Source organism: Chiloscyllium punctatum, chromosome 48, assembly GCF_047496795.1.
Source record: "Chiloscyllium punctatum isolate Juve2018m chromosome 48, sChiPun1.3, whole genome shotgun sequence".
In the NCBI taxonomy this organism is placed as follows: Eukaryota; Metazoa; Chordata; class Chondrichthyes; order Orectolobiformes; family Hemiscylliidae; genus Chiloscyllium; species Chiloscyllium punctatum.
In genome coordinates, this window is record NC_092786.1 from 39231474 (window position 1) to 39249697 (window position 18224).

General features: G+C 37.9%; 1 protein-coding gene across 8 annotated transcripts in view; it reads left to right on the plus strand.

The window, feature by feature from the left end:
* The window catches only part of tcf12 (transcription factor 12), a 342285-nt gene that overhangs the window by 198794 nt on the left and 125267 nt on the right, over nt 1-18224 (plus strand). For all 8 annotated transcript variants that reach the window (XM_072565001.1, XM_072565003.1, XM_072565000.1 and 5 more), the window contains one exon: nt 2973-3025. In XM_072565001.1, the coding sequence (XP_072421102.1) occupies nt 2973-3025 (53 nt within the window). The remainder of the gene's footprint in view (nt 1-2972; nt 3026-18224) is intronic.

Consider the following 18224-nt stretch of genomic DNA (forward strand, 5'->3'; position numbering starts at 1 on the left):
CATGCTGGATTTTGCCTAGGTTGTGGATACTTGGTCATGGCTGATCTAGTTTGCTGTTGTTTGGTAAGAGGTCCTCAAAAACAGTGCCAATTAGGTAAAGTACTCAACTTTAATAAAAACATTAAAACGAATCTCACAATGCTTTGTGAGATTTTCAGTCCCAATAAATTTGTGACATCAGGGTAAAACAGCACTAAATGAAATAACATTGAATGTAGATTCTTTTATTTGGACTTGAAGCAGGCAAGATAAATTTCTTCATAAGAGACTTAGCTGCAGGTGAAGTTCAACGAATTGTTGGCAATGTTTTGCTGTGATTAGAAATATGACTGTGACAGGAGACTGAATAGAGATAATGAATTAGATACTCTAATTGACGGCATGTAACTTGGATGGTGGTATAGAAAACCACATGTCCAATTATTCCAGTGACCCAAAGATAGGTAACATTGGAAGCATAAAATTAAGGTGCTATTGGTAGATTATCCCAATGGGGAAAACTTTGACAAGTGGATTTCAAATTGTACTACTACAGCTGCCTGGTCATTTACATTTTTATCTAATAAGAGTAATTTTGCAGGCTAGTTTACAAATTATAAGAACTGTAACAAAGGAGGTACAAAGATATTTGAGGCTCCAGGTATATGAACTATTTAAGTATAAGAACAAACAAAGAAAATAATGGAATGCTAGGGTAAAATTAGGAAACACTTTCCACCACACAGCGTGGTAGAAGTTTGGAACTCCTTTCCATAAATTACAATTGAATCTTAATAAATTGCTAACTTTAAATCTGAAAATGATAAATATCTGTTATCTCAAGATCTTTCTGGTGTTATGAGGTTGAATAACAGAATGTGGCTGACACTTGTTTCTAAATGTTTATAATAATTATATACACTTAAAGTGTGAACTTTGTCAGGCAATCTCAGAAAACTTCTAATACATGTTGAATGCAGCAGAAAATATTGCAGGAAAGAAACATTGATGGCGTCAGGTGATCATTGAAAAGAAGCCTTTCACCCTGCTTAACTTAGAATCTGTACAGTGTGGAAACAGGCCTTTCAGCCCAACAAGTCCATACAGACTCTCCAAAGAGCATCCCACCCAGACCCATGCCCCCACCCCATTATTTCCTATGGCTAATGCACCTCACCTACACATCCCTGAACCCCATGGATAATTTAGCATGGCCAATCCACCTAAATTGCACACTTTTGGACTGTGGGAGGAAACTGGTGCACCAAGTGGAAACCCACACTTAAATTGGGAGAATGTGCAAACTCCCCACAGACAATTGCCTGAGGGTGGAATCAAACCCAGGTCCCTGGCGCTGTGATGCAGCAGTGCTAATCACTGTGCCACCCCAACTTAGTCCAATACTATTTATTTGCATCTTCCTTTCACTCAGTTGTGCTGGAGCAAAGATAGGTCGGGATTGGGAAGTACAATGACAAAAAAGTGAAGTCAGATTTGACTGAAAGCTTTTTGTTGAAGTTCAAACCATTATTCACTCATTTGTTATAAATTCACAAATGGCTTGTTTCATCATGAAAGGTAATGTTAACCAAAAAGAAGGGAGAGCTCCCTAGATAACTCTGACTCTGCTCAAATATTGACTGCAATGTTCAGAGATGCTTTAAGCATTAATTATAAAATGCAAGCTCAATGCTTTCTGCAAACAGACTGTGGCACTCCCCTTAAAATGTTGGACTAACTGCAATAATTTAGTTTTCTGTTCCCCCACCACCTCTGCTGCTCCAACCTTTGAGCCCATTCACATATCTGACATTACAACTGTTGCTGTAAAGTATAGCTACTGAATTCATCATCACCTTCATGTAGACCCCTTCATGTCTAATCTGTCATTTCCCTTTGAGCTGCTGCGATGAGTAGCTGAACTCTTTCTTCCACAATCAATGTTTCATGTCAATTCTCAGTACCTTCTGTGTTTTCAACCTCTACCTAATTTAAATAGTCCTTTTCATTGGCTGTTTTCTCTTTCTGACTTGCTGCATATTCTGTGCTGAATCCGAGTCCCTCATGATTACACAGTTCGGAGACTTGACTCCACAGTTTTCTGCATCTAACATTTAGAGATGTTCAACTTTTTCTCTCTTTCTCTCAGGTCAATAAACTTTCCCATCTCTAACCTTTTCAATGCTGGAATGTTTCCTTCTGCCTGGACTCACTTTGGTTGGTGTAGATTCTTCAGTTTGCACAGTGCAGTTATCTTTCAATTAGAGATTGTTGCTAAAACACCCTCTTTGGTTTCACTCTCCCTGTAGGCATCTGTTACCATCTCCTGTCTTCCGCATTACTCATCATTTTCAAAACCTCCATGAGCCTTGTTCTGACTTGTTAAACCTTCTATTTTTCAATTGACTTCATCTTCCTTGAGAGAACTCACCCAGGGATTGTTATTCTTTGTAAGCATTTGGAGAGTTGTGGGTGATCAAGGACCTCCACTGGTAAGACTACTGATGGTCACTTCATTACATGAGTGCCCGGTGCCTATGTCCTATATTTATAATTCTTTCCCAGTGCTCTCACCTTTTCTGTTTTTGAATAATTTCTTCTGCTTTCCCAAATCTCTTTTCATTCTACTTGATTCCTGGCTCTTGTGGAACCCACCTCCTTGCTTCCACCTTTGCTGACTCGCCTTCAGCTTCCCAGGGTTCCATTCTCTAAATTCACTTTCTGCATTCCCTCTTTAAGATCCTCCTAAATCTGACATGTCTTTTGGTCACCCATCCAAACATTTTTGGTTTTGTTTAGTGTAATTTCTCATGTCTCAACTAAGTGTCACAGGATGGTTTTCTATGTTAGAGATGTTCTATAAATGTGAATTCTTGTCTATAACAATGACCTGCACAGAGTCAAACTGCTGTTAGCATTATATTTTTAAGAGAACTACATTCTTTTTATTTCCAAGTGTTATATAGTTACAATCTATATTTCATTCTGTGCAGATCCCACACAGACAAAGAAAGTAAGAAAGGTGCCTCCAGGTTTGCCTTCATCTGTGAGTATAGTTTTCTGTTAGGATTTGGTGTGAGCTGTAATTTATCTTTCTTCTAATGAAATGTTTTTGTGCATTTTATGCTGTGAACATGACAACAAAAGATAGTAATGAAATGACTTAAAATGTTTAAATTGATAGCAAATGTCGCATTGCTAGATTTAGTAATGATGATATGTGGCTTATTTGTACAATCTCGCCCCTTGTCCCAGCCATTTGAGTCTCCTCTTGGGAGTGAAACCAGGACAGAAGCTGTCAAGGAAGATCGCCTGTACAGGTCTTTTGATGTTTAATTAGTCATTATGTTGCTGAACAGGAGGACAGACAGAGATTAATAGCTTAGAATCTTAGAAATTTACATTTGTAATAATCCCAGTGGAGCTGAAGACATTAAGATTCTGAGGACATGTACAACTCAGATTGCCTCAGTAGGCTGAGGTTATTAATATGCATAAATCACCAAGTCAGATGTACATTGTGAAGCCCTGGTGGATTTTAAAGCCTTCATTAAGCTTTCCTAACTTCAGGCTTACATCAGAAAGGCTTTCAAGCAATTCGTTTGTTGATCCCTCTTTGCACTGAAATTTATCCTTTGAGAATAAAATGCTTTGATGAATAAAGGTTGGTAGGGTTTGGTCAAAATCATTAATAGCTCTGATAATGTATTGCTTTCAGGGTCTTCCATTGCATTAAATACCTTTTATTCTATAAAACAACAAAGTTGTAAATGACTATTGAAAATTCTGTATGAATTAAAATATCACTTTGTTGCCAATAGAAGCTCAGTTATTCATGAAATAAACATGAGGCAAAGAGAAAGTGATGCTGCCTTGCAGGGGATATCTCTTTATTTTGCAAGCAGTTAAGGTTTTATTTGTCAGCACTTCACTTAACACATGAACACAGGTGTACTTGGATGAGTATATGCTGAATAGACAAGTTGAAGCACGGTGTGCAGCACAAACAGAATGAAATGAAGACAGTTTTTCTTCTGCAGTAACTGATATTTTACAAGATACATAGCAAGAGCAGTCTTATGTAAACTACAAAGCATGATGCTGGAAATTTTTATGACCTTCGTTCCAGATGGGACTGCAGTATTTAGTGTAGCTGTGGGCAGCTGTGTATAAAACCTGCAGACTACCTGGAAGCTCTGCATGCAGCTGCAGAGTTTTTTAAAAGGCATGCTTGCATAAGCACTTGGCCCACTAGAGGTTGAATAGCTACTTGATAAAAAGAACAAACAAAGAGCTTTAAATCACTATTCCCTAGGCCAGGAAAATTTGTCTTCCTAAAAATAGTTATCAATTTACATTTTATTTATTACAGTTCAGTGTTGCAATTAATCACACAACATTTGAAGGAAAATGAGTATAGTTTAACCAGAAAATGTGAAACTGAGTATGTTAATTTTTGTAATTTGTTCATGGCCTCTGGGCATTGCTGGTAGAATCAGCTTCTATTGTCCATCTATAATTGCTCTTGAGAAAGTGGTGATGAGTTGCTGCTTGAACCGCTGCATTCCATGTGATGTTGGTAGTTCCACATTGCTAGTAGCAAGAGGGTTTCATGATTTTGACCTAACCATGATGAAGGAATTATCTTTTTCACACATCTTGATATTGTGTGATACGAAGGTGATCTTGTGTGTCTGCTGTGCTTTCCTTCTAGGTGATGGAGGTTGTGGGGTGGCATGGTTCTTCTGAGATAAACTTGGTGAGTTGCTGCAAGTCACCTTGTAGATGGTACATATTGCAGCCACTGTGTGTCTATATTGGAGGGAATAGATGTAGTAGGTTATGGATGACATACCAATCAACTGGTAAGTTTCTTGAGTGTTTTTGAAGCTGTGTCAGGCAGGTGGTAAATATTCCATCATATACATCCTTAGTGTCGAGTAGGTAGTGGGGAATTAGGAATTGAGTTTTTTGTTGCAGAATATTGAGCCTAAGACCTGCTTCTGTACTTGGCATATACTTGGCTGTAAAGTGGAGGTAGTTGTATTTTTTTTGTTAAAAATGATCATTGCCTTGCACTTTTATAGCTCAAATATTACTTGTCATATATTCATCCAAGTTAACATGTCGTCCAGTGCTTGCTGCTTGAAGATAGGAATCATTTCATTACCTGAAGAATTGCAAATTGAATTGAATGCACTGAATTTATCAACAAGCATCCTGCATGCTAACTTAAAAGTAGAGGGAAGGTCACTGATGGAGCAGTTGAAATGTTTAGGTAACCTATTGCTGAGTCACCATTTATTGCCTTGACGCATCCTGCATCAATGGTCGGTAATCACAACTAACTTGCTTGTATGCCTTCAGACTTTGGAGAGTTTCCCGTGATTTCTGTTTGCTTCAATTTTACCTGTTCTCCTTGACATCATGTTCCTTAAACTGATGCCTTGATTTCAAGGCCAGCCATTGTTATTTCTCTTCTGGAATTCACATATTTTGTTCATTCCTGGACCATGATGATGACCTGGAGCCATGTGGCTCTGGGAAAACCCAAAGTAAGCATTGCTGAACAGGTAATGGCTTAGTTGGTTGAAAGGAAATGTGAGGGAAAGCATTTACTTGGAATTTTAAGAATATTGGCACAATATCCTGAAAAGCCTGTAAAAGGCAAAGAAATGTTGCCTTTGAGGTTATGCATTGCTTGCATTTTCTTTGGTAGTGGTTTTAAAACCTTGTGCAAAGAGGTATTGTTCAGAAGTTGGTGTCCTGCAGATACACTTCAAAGCTTGATGTGACATTTCTGTGTTATTTGAAGTAATATGTGAAGAAATTGCTTGAAAGAAGCAGTGCTGGTTTTTGACAAATCATTTAAACAAGAGTATTGTGCCTTGGATCTTGTACACGACAGGATTTAGGTATGCTTTTTTGACAAGTGTGCGTGCACACGCGCACATGATATTTAATCATATTCCATCCCATAGCATCCAATCCCATCAAATCCATTTCATGTATTGAAGTTCTGAGATTCTGGATTAGAGTGGTGCTGGAAAAGCACAGCGGTTCAGGCAGCATCCGAGGAGCAGGAAAATTGGCGTTTCGGGCAAAAGCCCTTCATCAGGAATACACCTTCTGAGGATAGAGTACAGAAGGGGTCCTTTGCAATTCTGAGGGAGTGTGGCCCTCAGCTGAGGCAGGGCAGACTGTAGAGAGGTTAGGTGCCGACGCATTGCTGCGAGCTTGGAGCGGAGGATCTTGAAGGAGAACTGTTGCTGGTGTTTTTGAATCTGTAGTCTGTACTGTTTGTCCTGTTCAGATCCAAACTCTGCTGGCTTAAAGGTGGTCTGTAGTCCATGCGGGATGAGTTGGTTATGGAGGCAGGCACTGAGGAAGCAAATGTGGCTGTAGTAGCGAGTCTGTTTCAGGATATGGTTGAAGAGCTGCAGGGCAGAAAAAATGACCTGTGAGTTGCAGTGGGAGAGGGACTCCCTGAGATTCTTGATAGAGAGAGGAGGAAAACTTCTTCAAGGCAGGCATCCTTGCAAGAGGATTTGCAGTAGGGTGAAAATCAACTGGGTAAAAACAATGACTGCAGATGCTGGAAACCAGATTCTGGATGAGAGTGGTGCTGGAAAAGCACAGCAGTTTAGGCAGCATCCGCGGAGCAGGAAAATCGACGTTTCGGGCAAAAGTATTCCTGATGAAGGGCTTTTGCCCGAAACGTCGATTTTCCTGCTCCTCGGAAGCTACCTGAACTGCTGTGCTTTTCCAGCACCACTCTCATCCAGAATCTGGTTTCCAGCATCTGCAGTCATTGTTTTTACCTGAAGTTCTGAGATAATTATTGATGATGGAAAAACAGCAAATTGCCAAAGTCAGTGAGCTCATTGTGTCTTTGGATCCATTTATTATTCATGTTCAAATTAACAACATGAATAGCAACTTGCATTAAGATGTAGGTTGGGTGAAACCTAACTAAACCTAAAAATTACCATTCAACAATATATTGTTGATAAAAGTGCCATTTACTTCAAATCAGAAATGGAGCTGCCTTACTCTCTAGAAATGTGCAGCTGTGTAAATCATTGATTTTTGCATGTTATAATTCAGTGTTCGAGTGATTTTACTATTACGAGTGCTAATGGATGACCTATAACAGTGATTGCTGGTTTTGTGGTAACAACTATTCAAATAGGTCTGTGGTCATGTCTCTGTGGATTTCCCGGTCATGATCTAGATTTCTATGATGATGATTAAGGTATTTAAAGTAAATCATTCAGATTCTTTTGAGCTAGTTGGATTCTACACATTTTGTGTTTAAACATAGCTTAACATGAAGGTTTAAAAACGTTCTTGTAAACTGAAATTGGCTTGTTCAGTGACATTGGCTGTTGGCAAAATGGTGGGAGCCAACCATTAATCAGTTTTTTATGATGAGGTATCCAAGTTTTTTTAATATGTTGTTTTCACCCTACTAAATGAAAAGTTACATTGTTTGGCCATGCCATAAGAACCCATGTAACAAATGAGGATTTTGTTTCCTTCCTAAAGCATACATGTTGACTTGAGCTTTTTATTTAGATGTGCAACGGCATGAAGCAGGGAATAGGCATGTTTTTCTTTGGTCAAAGCAGAATTAAGTAATTAGATAATCTTAGATTGTCTGAATTAAAATATGTCCTTATGCAGAGATTCGTAGTGCTGAAAGTACAACAAGCAAATGGACATGAAATGAGTCCAAATGAAGTCCATTGTAATTCATACCCTTTAATGCAGTCGGGGGCACAAACAATAAAGTGATATAAATCCAAGAGCTTAACTCTTTTGGAAGTTCATATTTTTAACATGGGTTTATAACAGTTTAATTTTCTAATTTGGAAATGACAGTCAGTTTCGTGCATACTTGAATTTTTCTTCTACAGAAAAGGTTTAGGATTAGTTTTTAATTGATGGTTTAATTTTACCAATTTTTAAGTTTGGTTTGCTCTTTCAACATAAGACCACTACCATCGCTTATGCATGCTAATTTGCTAAACTAATAGAGTAAGTCAGCTTCTCTTCAGAAATGTGTGCATTGCACATTCTCCCCGTGTCTGCGTGGGTTTCCTCCAGGTGCTCCGGTTTCCTCCCACAGTCCAAAAATGTGCAGGTTAGGTGAATTGATCATGCTAAATTGCCTGTAGTGTTAGGTGAAGGGGTGAAATGTAGGGGAATGGGCCTGGGTGGGTTGCGCTTCGGCGGGTCGGTGTGGACTTGTTGGACTGAAGGGCCTGTTTCCACACTGTAAGTAATCTAATCTAATCTTAACTCTACCTCACCATTTCTTTGTCTCACACACATCTGGTGCTCTCCCCAACTTTCCATGCTTGTGTTTTCTCCTGGCTCTGGTTCACACTCTTATATCCTGGCTTCTGCTTTCTCACTCACTCTTGCATATTCTCTTCCTTGTTCAGTCTTGCAAGTATTCTGATTCGTTCTTTCGTTCTTTCGTTCTTTCTTTCGTTCTTTCTCTCTCTCTCGTGATTTGGCTTGCTCTCGGTCTCTCTCTCTTGTATACCCTAGCTTGCTTGCTCTCTTTCACACTCATGGCTCTTGCTCACTCTCTGGTTTTGCCTCAACTTTGCTTGCACATCTTCACCTACAACCAAGACTGAGCTGGTCATCCTTTCACTATTTGTCCTGGCAAGAGATTTGTGCCTTTGTAACCACAGCTCTGAATACCAAGCAGGGAATCTTAAATGCAGTTAGCTTGGTGAAAAGCAGAATTATTTGGAACTACAGAAATAGGAATGTGAATGTTATATTTCAGGCATAATGCATGATGGAGAACTGTTTGAAAAATCTGAACTACCTTGCGAATCAGACTAGTAATCTGATTATAATGGTTAGGTTTACTGCATGCCACTCCTGTGCTGCAATTCATATCTTCTGTCGTACAGTATCCAAGATGGAGGATGGGAAGAATTTCTGGGTGTAACAGCTGCTCCTTTTTTGAGGTATTTTAGGTGCTGGAGGTGATTTCCTTGAATTCCAGAAGCAGCAATTACTGTTTTATATGCTGTTGCATTGATTTGCAACTCTGGGAAAAAAAGTGAAAACAAACAGCTGCTTTAAAAGGGAGAAGAACAGACAAAGGAAGCACATGGTGAGGTCAGTGCACAAGAGAGAGAGAAAGAAGCTGACACTGCCTTTGCTGTTTGAATTCATGTATCGCTGGACATCGGAGTGTATCTGGGAAAATTGACAAACAGTGAGATTCACAACTGATCTTGGAGGAACTGTTAGGCGAAGTTCACAGCACAGAATCAGATAAGTTAATTGTTGTTTTCAGTGTGGCCTACTGAAAGTCTGCAGTAGTGAGTAGAGTGGGTTCTTTCTTGATTTTATGTTTTTGGAGCTATGTCTCTTGATTAAACTTAAAATATAAGCCACAACTATTTAATTTAACAGGCTGGGGCTGTTTTCCCTGGAGCGTCGGAGGCTGAGGGGTGACCTTATAGAGCCTTACAAAATTGAGGGGTATGGATAGGTTAAATCGACAAAGTCTTTTCCCTGGGGTTGGGCAGTCCAGAACTAGAGGGTTTAGGTTTAGGGTGAGGGGGGAGAAATATAAAAGAGACCTAAGGGGCAACTTTTTCACACGTACATGTGGTACGTGTATGGAATGAACTGCCAGAGGAAGTGATGGAGGCTGGTACAATTGCAACATTTAAGAGGCATTTGGATGGGTATATGAATAGGAAGGGTTTGGAGGGATATGGGCTGTCTGCTGGCAGGTGGAACTAGATTGGGTTGCGATATCTGTTCGGCATGGACAGGTTGGACTGAAGGGTCTGCTTCCATGCTGTACATCACTATGACTCTATGACAGTAATAATTTCTGTCTGAGCTGCTGTTAGAATGTGCAGTTGCTTTATAGGCAAGGACACTAGATGGCAGTATTTATAAAGAAAAAAAATTGCATTTTTTCAGCCCAGTTCACAGATATCAGATGTCTCAAAGTGCTTTATTGTTAATTAAGGATTTTTTGAAGTCTAGTCACTATTGTAAAGTGAAAAGCTATGGTATTTCATTATGCCCCATGTTGCTTATGAAGGCGATTTCAGTGTATTTTCTCTGAAAGTTACACTGAATACAGTAGGGCTGCTGCATGCATTTTTGTAATGTTTTTCAGATCTTGATGGTTATGCAAGGTTATATTGCTTTTAGAAATTAAAATTTGGGTTTATTTCTGATGCTTGTTTCATGCACAATTAGTTATATTCTACAGAGAAAAAAGTGTAGCCTTTTAGTTTGAGAATGTTATAATTTGAGATTTATTATGATCTTGTGTCAGGCAGCAAAATTTGTGTTACAAACTGGTTAAGGAATGGTGGCTTTTCTTTAAAGTAGAAAAAGTGAGAGATTCAGCTGACCTTAAGCGAATAAATCCATGAAATTTCAATGGTTAGAATAAACACACAAACTTTTAAAAATGACATAGAACAGTAATGCAACCTTCAATGCTTGTACAGCTTGTATCCTAACACATCAAATTAACATATTGTTCGCATGGGTATTGGATTGTGATTGAACACCCCACAGCGCACATCACATAGTAAGTGTGATCAAGGCAGAACTTATCGATGTCTCAGCAATCCACCCAGGCGTGCATGACCTTGTGGATCATCACATCTTAAGCTTCACAAAAGATCATAATTCCTCACTTCTGCCAATCCGGCCTTGAAACTGTCACTGTCGAACCACTCCACCATTCACTGCCACACCAACTGCTCTTCCTGGGTCTGTGCTCCCCTGGACTCTGAACCAGATCTCCAACACTGATTGACAAAGATGATTGAAGCTCATCACTGAGAGCTAGCCTCAACAATCCAGTCCTGCCCCAGCTTCTCTCCTGAGCTCCATTCATGCTCAGTTGCATCAAGTGGATATTGCTTGAGTTATTCAACCCCTACTCTCAACTCGGCCTAATGCTTGCAGGCTTCCCCAACACTGAGCCAGTGGCCTCTCCATTTTCTCAGCTCCCCATGAATACTCATCTGTCTTCTGGCAATACAATTAATCACACTGCTAACATGGATCATGCTGCACTTCATCCTGTCTCAACTAACTGTAACCTTTGAACTTCTTCAGTGATCCTGAATTGACCTGAATAACCTATTGAAAACCTTGCAAACAGCCTTTTCCTTATTGATGGTTATAGTTGAATGAAATGCTCAAATGCAGCACCCTTGGAACTGACTGTACTCTGGAAGTTGCATTCTCAAAGACTGCTTGAAATGGATTTCATCACAGGTTGCAGTTTTTCTTTGTTCTTATTCCACTTTTAAATGTTTGACATTTTAAACCTTCAAAATAAAACTGTTATTTCAATAAATCTTTTTCACTACCTTTTCAGCTTAGTTTTTTAACATTGTCACTTGGTTAGTTTGTGATCATATTCAATTCAGCAAAATGAGTTTTTTGAAAATGCCTGAATATGTTCATTTCTGATTGACACTGTAGCTTCTGTTTTCACCTCCATATGTTAATGCATTAATTGTCACGAATAGTGCAGGAATATGTATGAGTGATATGGTGTTCAGTGCAATTGTACAGAATGAATAAAAATAGTTTATCTTCATTTTATTGGTGTCTGTATGTTTAAATAAGCAACAATATATGAAAAATACAAGATCACTGTTTTTGAACCATTCATTCACATCTAATTTTCCTTTCAGTTTGCAAATTCAGGGTACTTAACTGAAATTCTTATATATCTGGCATTTCAAGTTACTGTATTTAACTTACCCCACATAGTGTCATGATTTTTATCACTATTTAAAGCATTTTATGCTCGTATAACTTCACCCACAATGTTGGAATATTTCCAGTTCAGGTGCATGCTCAATGGTACACAGCTAGGTTTTGATTTTTAAAATCCTGTTTTTGCTCTCATTCTTTGCTACTTGGATTTTAGTGCCACTCAAGTCAATGTGATGCAAACTGGGAAAATGAAGATTCTAAATGATAATATCTATATGAGTAAACTTGTAAAATGTAGCTAACTATATCAAATGTTACTTTGTTTTCTGAATTTGAAAGTTATGTCAAAATAAAATGTCAGAAGTATTTAGGAAATACGTAAACTGCCTTTTCTCTTGATAAGTGTTGCAATGCATTTCTGTCATGAGCAACCTTTCCTTTTTATTTAAGTATTTGAGACAAACTTTGTTGTTGTTTGATTTTTTAAAAAAAAAGATAAATCTTTCATAATTATTCAGTGTTTTACTTTTTTTTGTGGCACTTTTAAATATATAACATAATTTTCAAGTGAGTACTTATGGCATGTAAAGTCTGCTTTCAGTTTCGAACATGGAGTAAATCCTCTGTATCAGTGAAATCACAAATTTGCCTAATCGTGCCACAAAAGCAACAACAAAAATCAATATCCACGGGTAAAAATAATGTATCTGTGATATTATTAACCTTTTGTAATGAGCTCCGCACTCTCGAATTTCGTCATTCGCGGGGCTTTCGGAAAACCTTGAGGATACAGAGGAATGACAGTAATTATATATTTGTAGGTTGCTCCTGGTAAGCCTAATCATTGATCCATTTTTTAAAATCTGGAGGACCACTCATTTCATTACATCCTTCCACTGGAGTATTCTTCACAGCTGACTTGGGTCGTTGCTCTTTAACGTTGTCTGGGAGATCCTTAAACTCAGGAATGACCACTGAAACAAGTACTTGCTCGTTTGCAGTAATCTGGATTTCCAGACAGGGCAATTGCTTTTTCATTTGAACAGGTATTCTATATGTTTAGACCAGGCATTTCGTTTTGACTGTGTCCTGAATCTGTAGGCATTGGTCTGGATACATGGAGCTGTATGATGTTGATCTTCACTTTATCAAGCATATCTTTGCACTTTAGCAAGTTGTTTAGGTTGGATGTTGTGGTTGTTTCATTGCTAAATTAGATTTTTTCATTGTCTGTAATGTTGCCAGAAGATCGATGCTCTCTTAGTACTGTCTTTGTCCATCACACTACATGCTGTGTATTAGAAAACTGGGGAATGAACATCTTCACCCGTCCTGTAAAGTCTGTGACTTATTTCCTGCTGTAATCTCACTGGATTCCTCCTTCTGTTGGATTCTGCCATTAGTTTAGAAAATGCAATTCGATCTTCTGACTGCCGCTTGATCAGTTGGTCAGCAGCTGTTTGTTTCTGAATCAATTGTTCTTTTTGTTTGAATTTTTTACGTGCCAAGTCTTTCCTACAGTTTCAAAAGTGAGGAGTGTTGAATGTGAATCATATATGCATTTTCACATCTTGATGTTTGTTTTGCACTGTTACTTGTAGCATACCTTTAATCTGAGGAGTTGTCTCACCTGGACCTGTAATTTAGTTTTAGAGATCTGTAAACTTGGTTCATTCAGGTTAGGTAGATTAGCCATGGGCAGTGCATGATTATGGGGATAGGATAGGGTAGGGAGGTGGGATGCTCTTTGGAGGGTCAGTGTGGGTTGAATAGCCTGCTTCCACACTGTAGAGATTCTGTCATTCAGCCATGGTATTGATTTGACAGGATTGTGACAACCATTCCTGTACCAAGCTTAAAGTTGACTAGATAGCCATTATTTGAAGGTTTGGAACAGTATTGGTCAGGAGCAGGTAGGTGGGACTAGTTAAGTTTGGGATTATGTTTGGCATGGACTGATTGGACTAAAGCGTCTATTTCTGTACTGTATGACTCTGTAAAGTAAATTAACTTTAAGAAAGTCAAATCATTTGATTCACAACTTTTGTTCAAAACAATCGTTTATCTTAAAAATGCTTCTGGCATCTTCTCAAATGAAAATACATTGTCAAATATGGTTACCTGTTTTCAGTATGCTCTACTGTGCAGACCTCTGTCTGTGTTACACCAGTCATCTCCTGTTCTGTGACAGTGTCTTTACTTCTGCACATCATCTGTGAGTTTTACAAAGGTAACATTTCTTTGTCAAGGCTCTGCATTGTCTGTGCCTAGTAGACCTAAATACCCCAAAGTGCTGACACTGACTCATTATCTCTTCAGCTTGCCATGTGCCTCTTTTGAGTTCTCATATCTTATAAAACAAATAGGCTCAGTTGCTGTTCTGGAGGAGAATGCTGTTTTCCTCTCTGGACCTGTCGATGAGCCTTTCTGATTTCTGCTTCAGGTAAAGTTTGAATAGCTTTCTCCACAGTTAAAGCTTTCTTGTCCTGTAAGAAACCTGGCAAAAGTTTTTTTTCAAGAATTCTTAAATTCTGATTTCAAAATGCCATAGATACAATTTCCCGCTAATCTTTTGAGGTCATGATTGAAATTATCTACACGTATCCCTGAAAGCTGAACTCTTCTGTTAAATTTATTTATTCTGTTAAACTTTATTTGTTCTTGAGTTTAAGTAATTATAAAATCTTTTAAGACATCATCAAAAGTATCTCTGCCCCCTTTAATATTATGACCGTCAGTAACATCATCTGCAACATAATCCATAGAATACTATCATATACTAACCTGTTTGCCCACAGATTAAATGTTTAATTTTGAACCAGTACTGTAAAGCTGTTTATATCAGTAGAATTTCATGATTGCTTGAAATCTGTACTTCTTTAAATGTGTATTTTTGTATTCATCAATGCTGTCTTAATCCCCCACCAACCCACTGGGACATCTCTCTTACTCTTGGAGCATTCACTTTTCTTGTTTCTTCACAGCCTTCTCTGCTAAGATTCTGTCTTTTTCTCAGTCTGATTAACCTTCTCTCTTTCCCTTGCCTACACTGTTGTCCCTGTACCTCTTAACATCTCCTTGGTAAGTTTGTCTTTGGTTGCTGAATTTGCTGCCACCAATTCTCATTTTTTTCTGCTGAGTCGAAGTGCTTGTTGATTTATCTGTGGTAAAAGATAGTGAGACTGAAGAGAAGAGGCTCTTGCCTAATATAAAAGGTAGTGTATTACCTGACAACAATAGAGATAGAATTCAGTTGTGTTCACCCAATGACTGTGTGACGTGTTTAAATTGGATGGAGTTTGACATCATGTGCCCAGTACCTCCTTCCGAACTATTTCCATATAGTTACGAAAGGCATTGCTGACATTGTTAAATTGACCTCTGACTTGCAGCTTCATGAAATGATTTGAAAGCAAAAGTTGTAGTTAAACAAAAGTTTCATTCCAAAAATAATGTGTCTTTCGGGACCCAAAACAAGCTGTACATTATTGGTTGAAAATGTTATTTATAAATATAATATAAAATAGTGTTGCACTATAATTTTCCGTTTTCTAGCATTTTAGCAAGAACCAGTGGAAGTGTCTGAAAGGCTCTGTATTTGTCCATCTAAAAATTCCTGTTGCTAATTCTGCAGTACTGGACATAGTTCTGATAGCTTTAAAGCCAAGCAAACATTCTTGGAATGCAGTAGATGAGGTTTTGAATGTACTTAATTTAGAACTTTAATATTTATTTGTTTGGTTTAAATTATGTTTTACTGTCGTGAAGAGCACTTTTTGGCAGTATGGTGAAGTAAAACCAATTGTGTTGGGTGATTCTTTGGCATTGTGATTTGTGTGAAATATAAGAAAAAGTATTCCAAGACGTGGCGCAGCTATTGCCTTCTATGCTGTGATACTTAATTCTGATTGCAAGAGAAATCAGTTCAGATGTATGCATTTTGAAATAATGTTGCAGAGCATTGCAAATGTTTAGGGGTATTTTCTGTTGTTCTCGTAGGCTGGGTGAAATAACTCCACACAGGCCAATATCCCGTCACCAAGGTCACCCTTAATTTACATGTGGAGAGTCATGGACACTGATCCAGTTTCCTCAGAGCCAGCTCTCAGTGAACTGAACCTCTGACAATTTCTTTTTGTGCAGTCAGGTTTTATAAATTGTTCAAGGGATAAACATTATATCCATGGCCTGCTTTCAAACTCGGGGCTTCTATGATTCTGTGATTATCTGTGATAAATTGAAAGACGACTGTGCACATGCTCCTGCCATTTTGTGCTTCCTGTCCAATGCTCTTAAAGAGCTCAAGCAGACATGTTATATCGAATTCTACTTCATGCTCCATAACTAATGAAGCTTGGACTAATACAAAGGGTGAATTCTGCTCAGAATCCTCACTACTCAAGTCTAATACCGGCATTGTAAACATTAAACATAGCTACTAAGGATGACCAAAAAACCCAACAGAACATGAAAGTATCATTCTTTGGGTATTTTAAATTTTGCAGTTGAATAGAATATGTTTCCCCTTCATTATATGAGTAAGTTTATTGTATTCTAATGTTAAGTGGCTTAGAAATGTCTTTAGATTGATTTCTATTGCTAGTCTAATTTTAATTGTAAACATAGTGTTCTTACTGATATGAAGACATATTTTCCAAGTCTCTAATCATTTGAAAAAACCTCCTCATGCCATATATAGTTGTAAAAAGTCTCATCTTCACCTTTGAATTCATCCCAGCTTAATCGGATCAGTTGTCTGACTTGGAGGATCCTTAAGATCTTTATATCTTTTCTGTCAGCTTGGATACTTTGACCCAATTCCTGGTGAAGAGATTCAACAGAAGAAAATATAGGTCAGCCTTGATTACATTTCTTTGAGTTGAGAATTGGTTTATGTGTGAATGGAAATACCAATTGGATGCAGTCTCCTTTTGATTTTCAATCTGATACTCATTGAGGACACAGATCAAGCTTTGTGCTGCATGTAATGTAATAATTCATATTGGCCAAGCAAAACGTGAGAATTTCCAGTGCTGTGATATGTTGTAAATCCCAACTTTGTAAAATAAATTACTCAGTAAACTTTGTGCTTGCGCTAATATAACTGCATAGTTCAGTGTGCAAGGTTATAAATTGCAGTAATTCAGGTCACTTCCTATGTGTCTCTCCGATCATCACATGTCTGATTGAAATAAAGATTTAAAATCATCTCCAGCTGACTTGTGCAGCACACAGAATCTAGGATTAACACTTATATGACGTTAATGGGATAAGTAGTTGCCTTGAGTTGCTATTGTCATGAAAGAGATATTGTTCAATTAAATAGTTTCAGTTTAAAATGTTGTTGTATCAGAATAGTGACACTTAATACTGGTGCTGGTTCAGTCAGGGATGTTAATTTCTTTTTAAAAGATAAAACCATTCAAGCAATTGATAAAAGCTTATAGCTTCAGCATTTATTAAAATACACTTTTGTCCCTTTCTAAAATCATAAAATGCTTCATAGTTCAGTTTTTATCGCACAGAATGCTAATATCAAGAGAGGCTTTGGGAAATTTTAAAGCCCTCTTTAACGTATCACTGCCTAAAGAGACAATAAGAAGGTTCAGTGAATGGAAATGTTAATTGTGAATCGAAGCTTTTCCACTGGCCTCACAGGACCAAAATAGGCCCTTATGGTCTCTAGAGGAAGTTGCACGTCATTTTGCTTGGCATTTTATTAGCCTGACGTATATTCTTCTTCTGCAGCTGCTGCTGAGCTTCCTTATGAGTGAGGATTCTGTGCGCGTGTTAATGAATTGGCTTTTTCTGTTTGGTTGTATTTTGTACATCTAAAATGCCCTTCACGTCTTTTGTTTTTGATCCAACTATAAAGGACACAAAAATAGTTCTGAGGGAAATTCAGAATCTTGTTTTATGTTGCTGGTGTTCTTTTTAATTGCACTGTCTTGGCATTATAAAACTGTTGTAGTACTATCCATAACGTAAAGCAGCCAGACCTTTATTATACTGTAATCCTCATTATAAAGTATCAAATGTTGCACTGTTGGGAACTGTTATGAAGAATATTGAGAACACAATTTTGTTTGAGTAGTTCCTTTTTTTAATCTCTTTTTATTTACATATTTTGTAATTTGAGGCAGTCAAATGGCTGTTATTGCCGGAGTTTATTCAACCAAATCTTTATTACTCCAACTGCCCTAATGAGTTAAAACAAATTAATTAAATGTAGATTTAAATTTCATGTGTCATTGCTTTTGTTTCCTTAAAGTAAGATAACCAAAACAAAGGGTATAAAAAGATAGTTAGCAATGATACTTTTTTGGGAGGTGACTATTTTCTCCTCCTCTGCCAGCCTTCGATGTTCCAATTTAAATGTGTTTGCTGTGACAAGACCATTTCCAATACTGAATATGGAATGTAGCCAGTAGCTAACTTTCCTCCCCTGCCTGTTGTGTAGAATGGTTCAGTCTGCTTTGCATAAGTTCCTCTGAGTACATCCA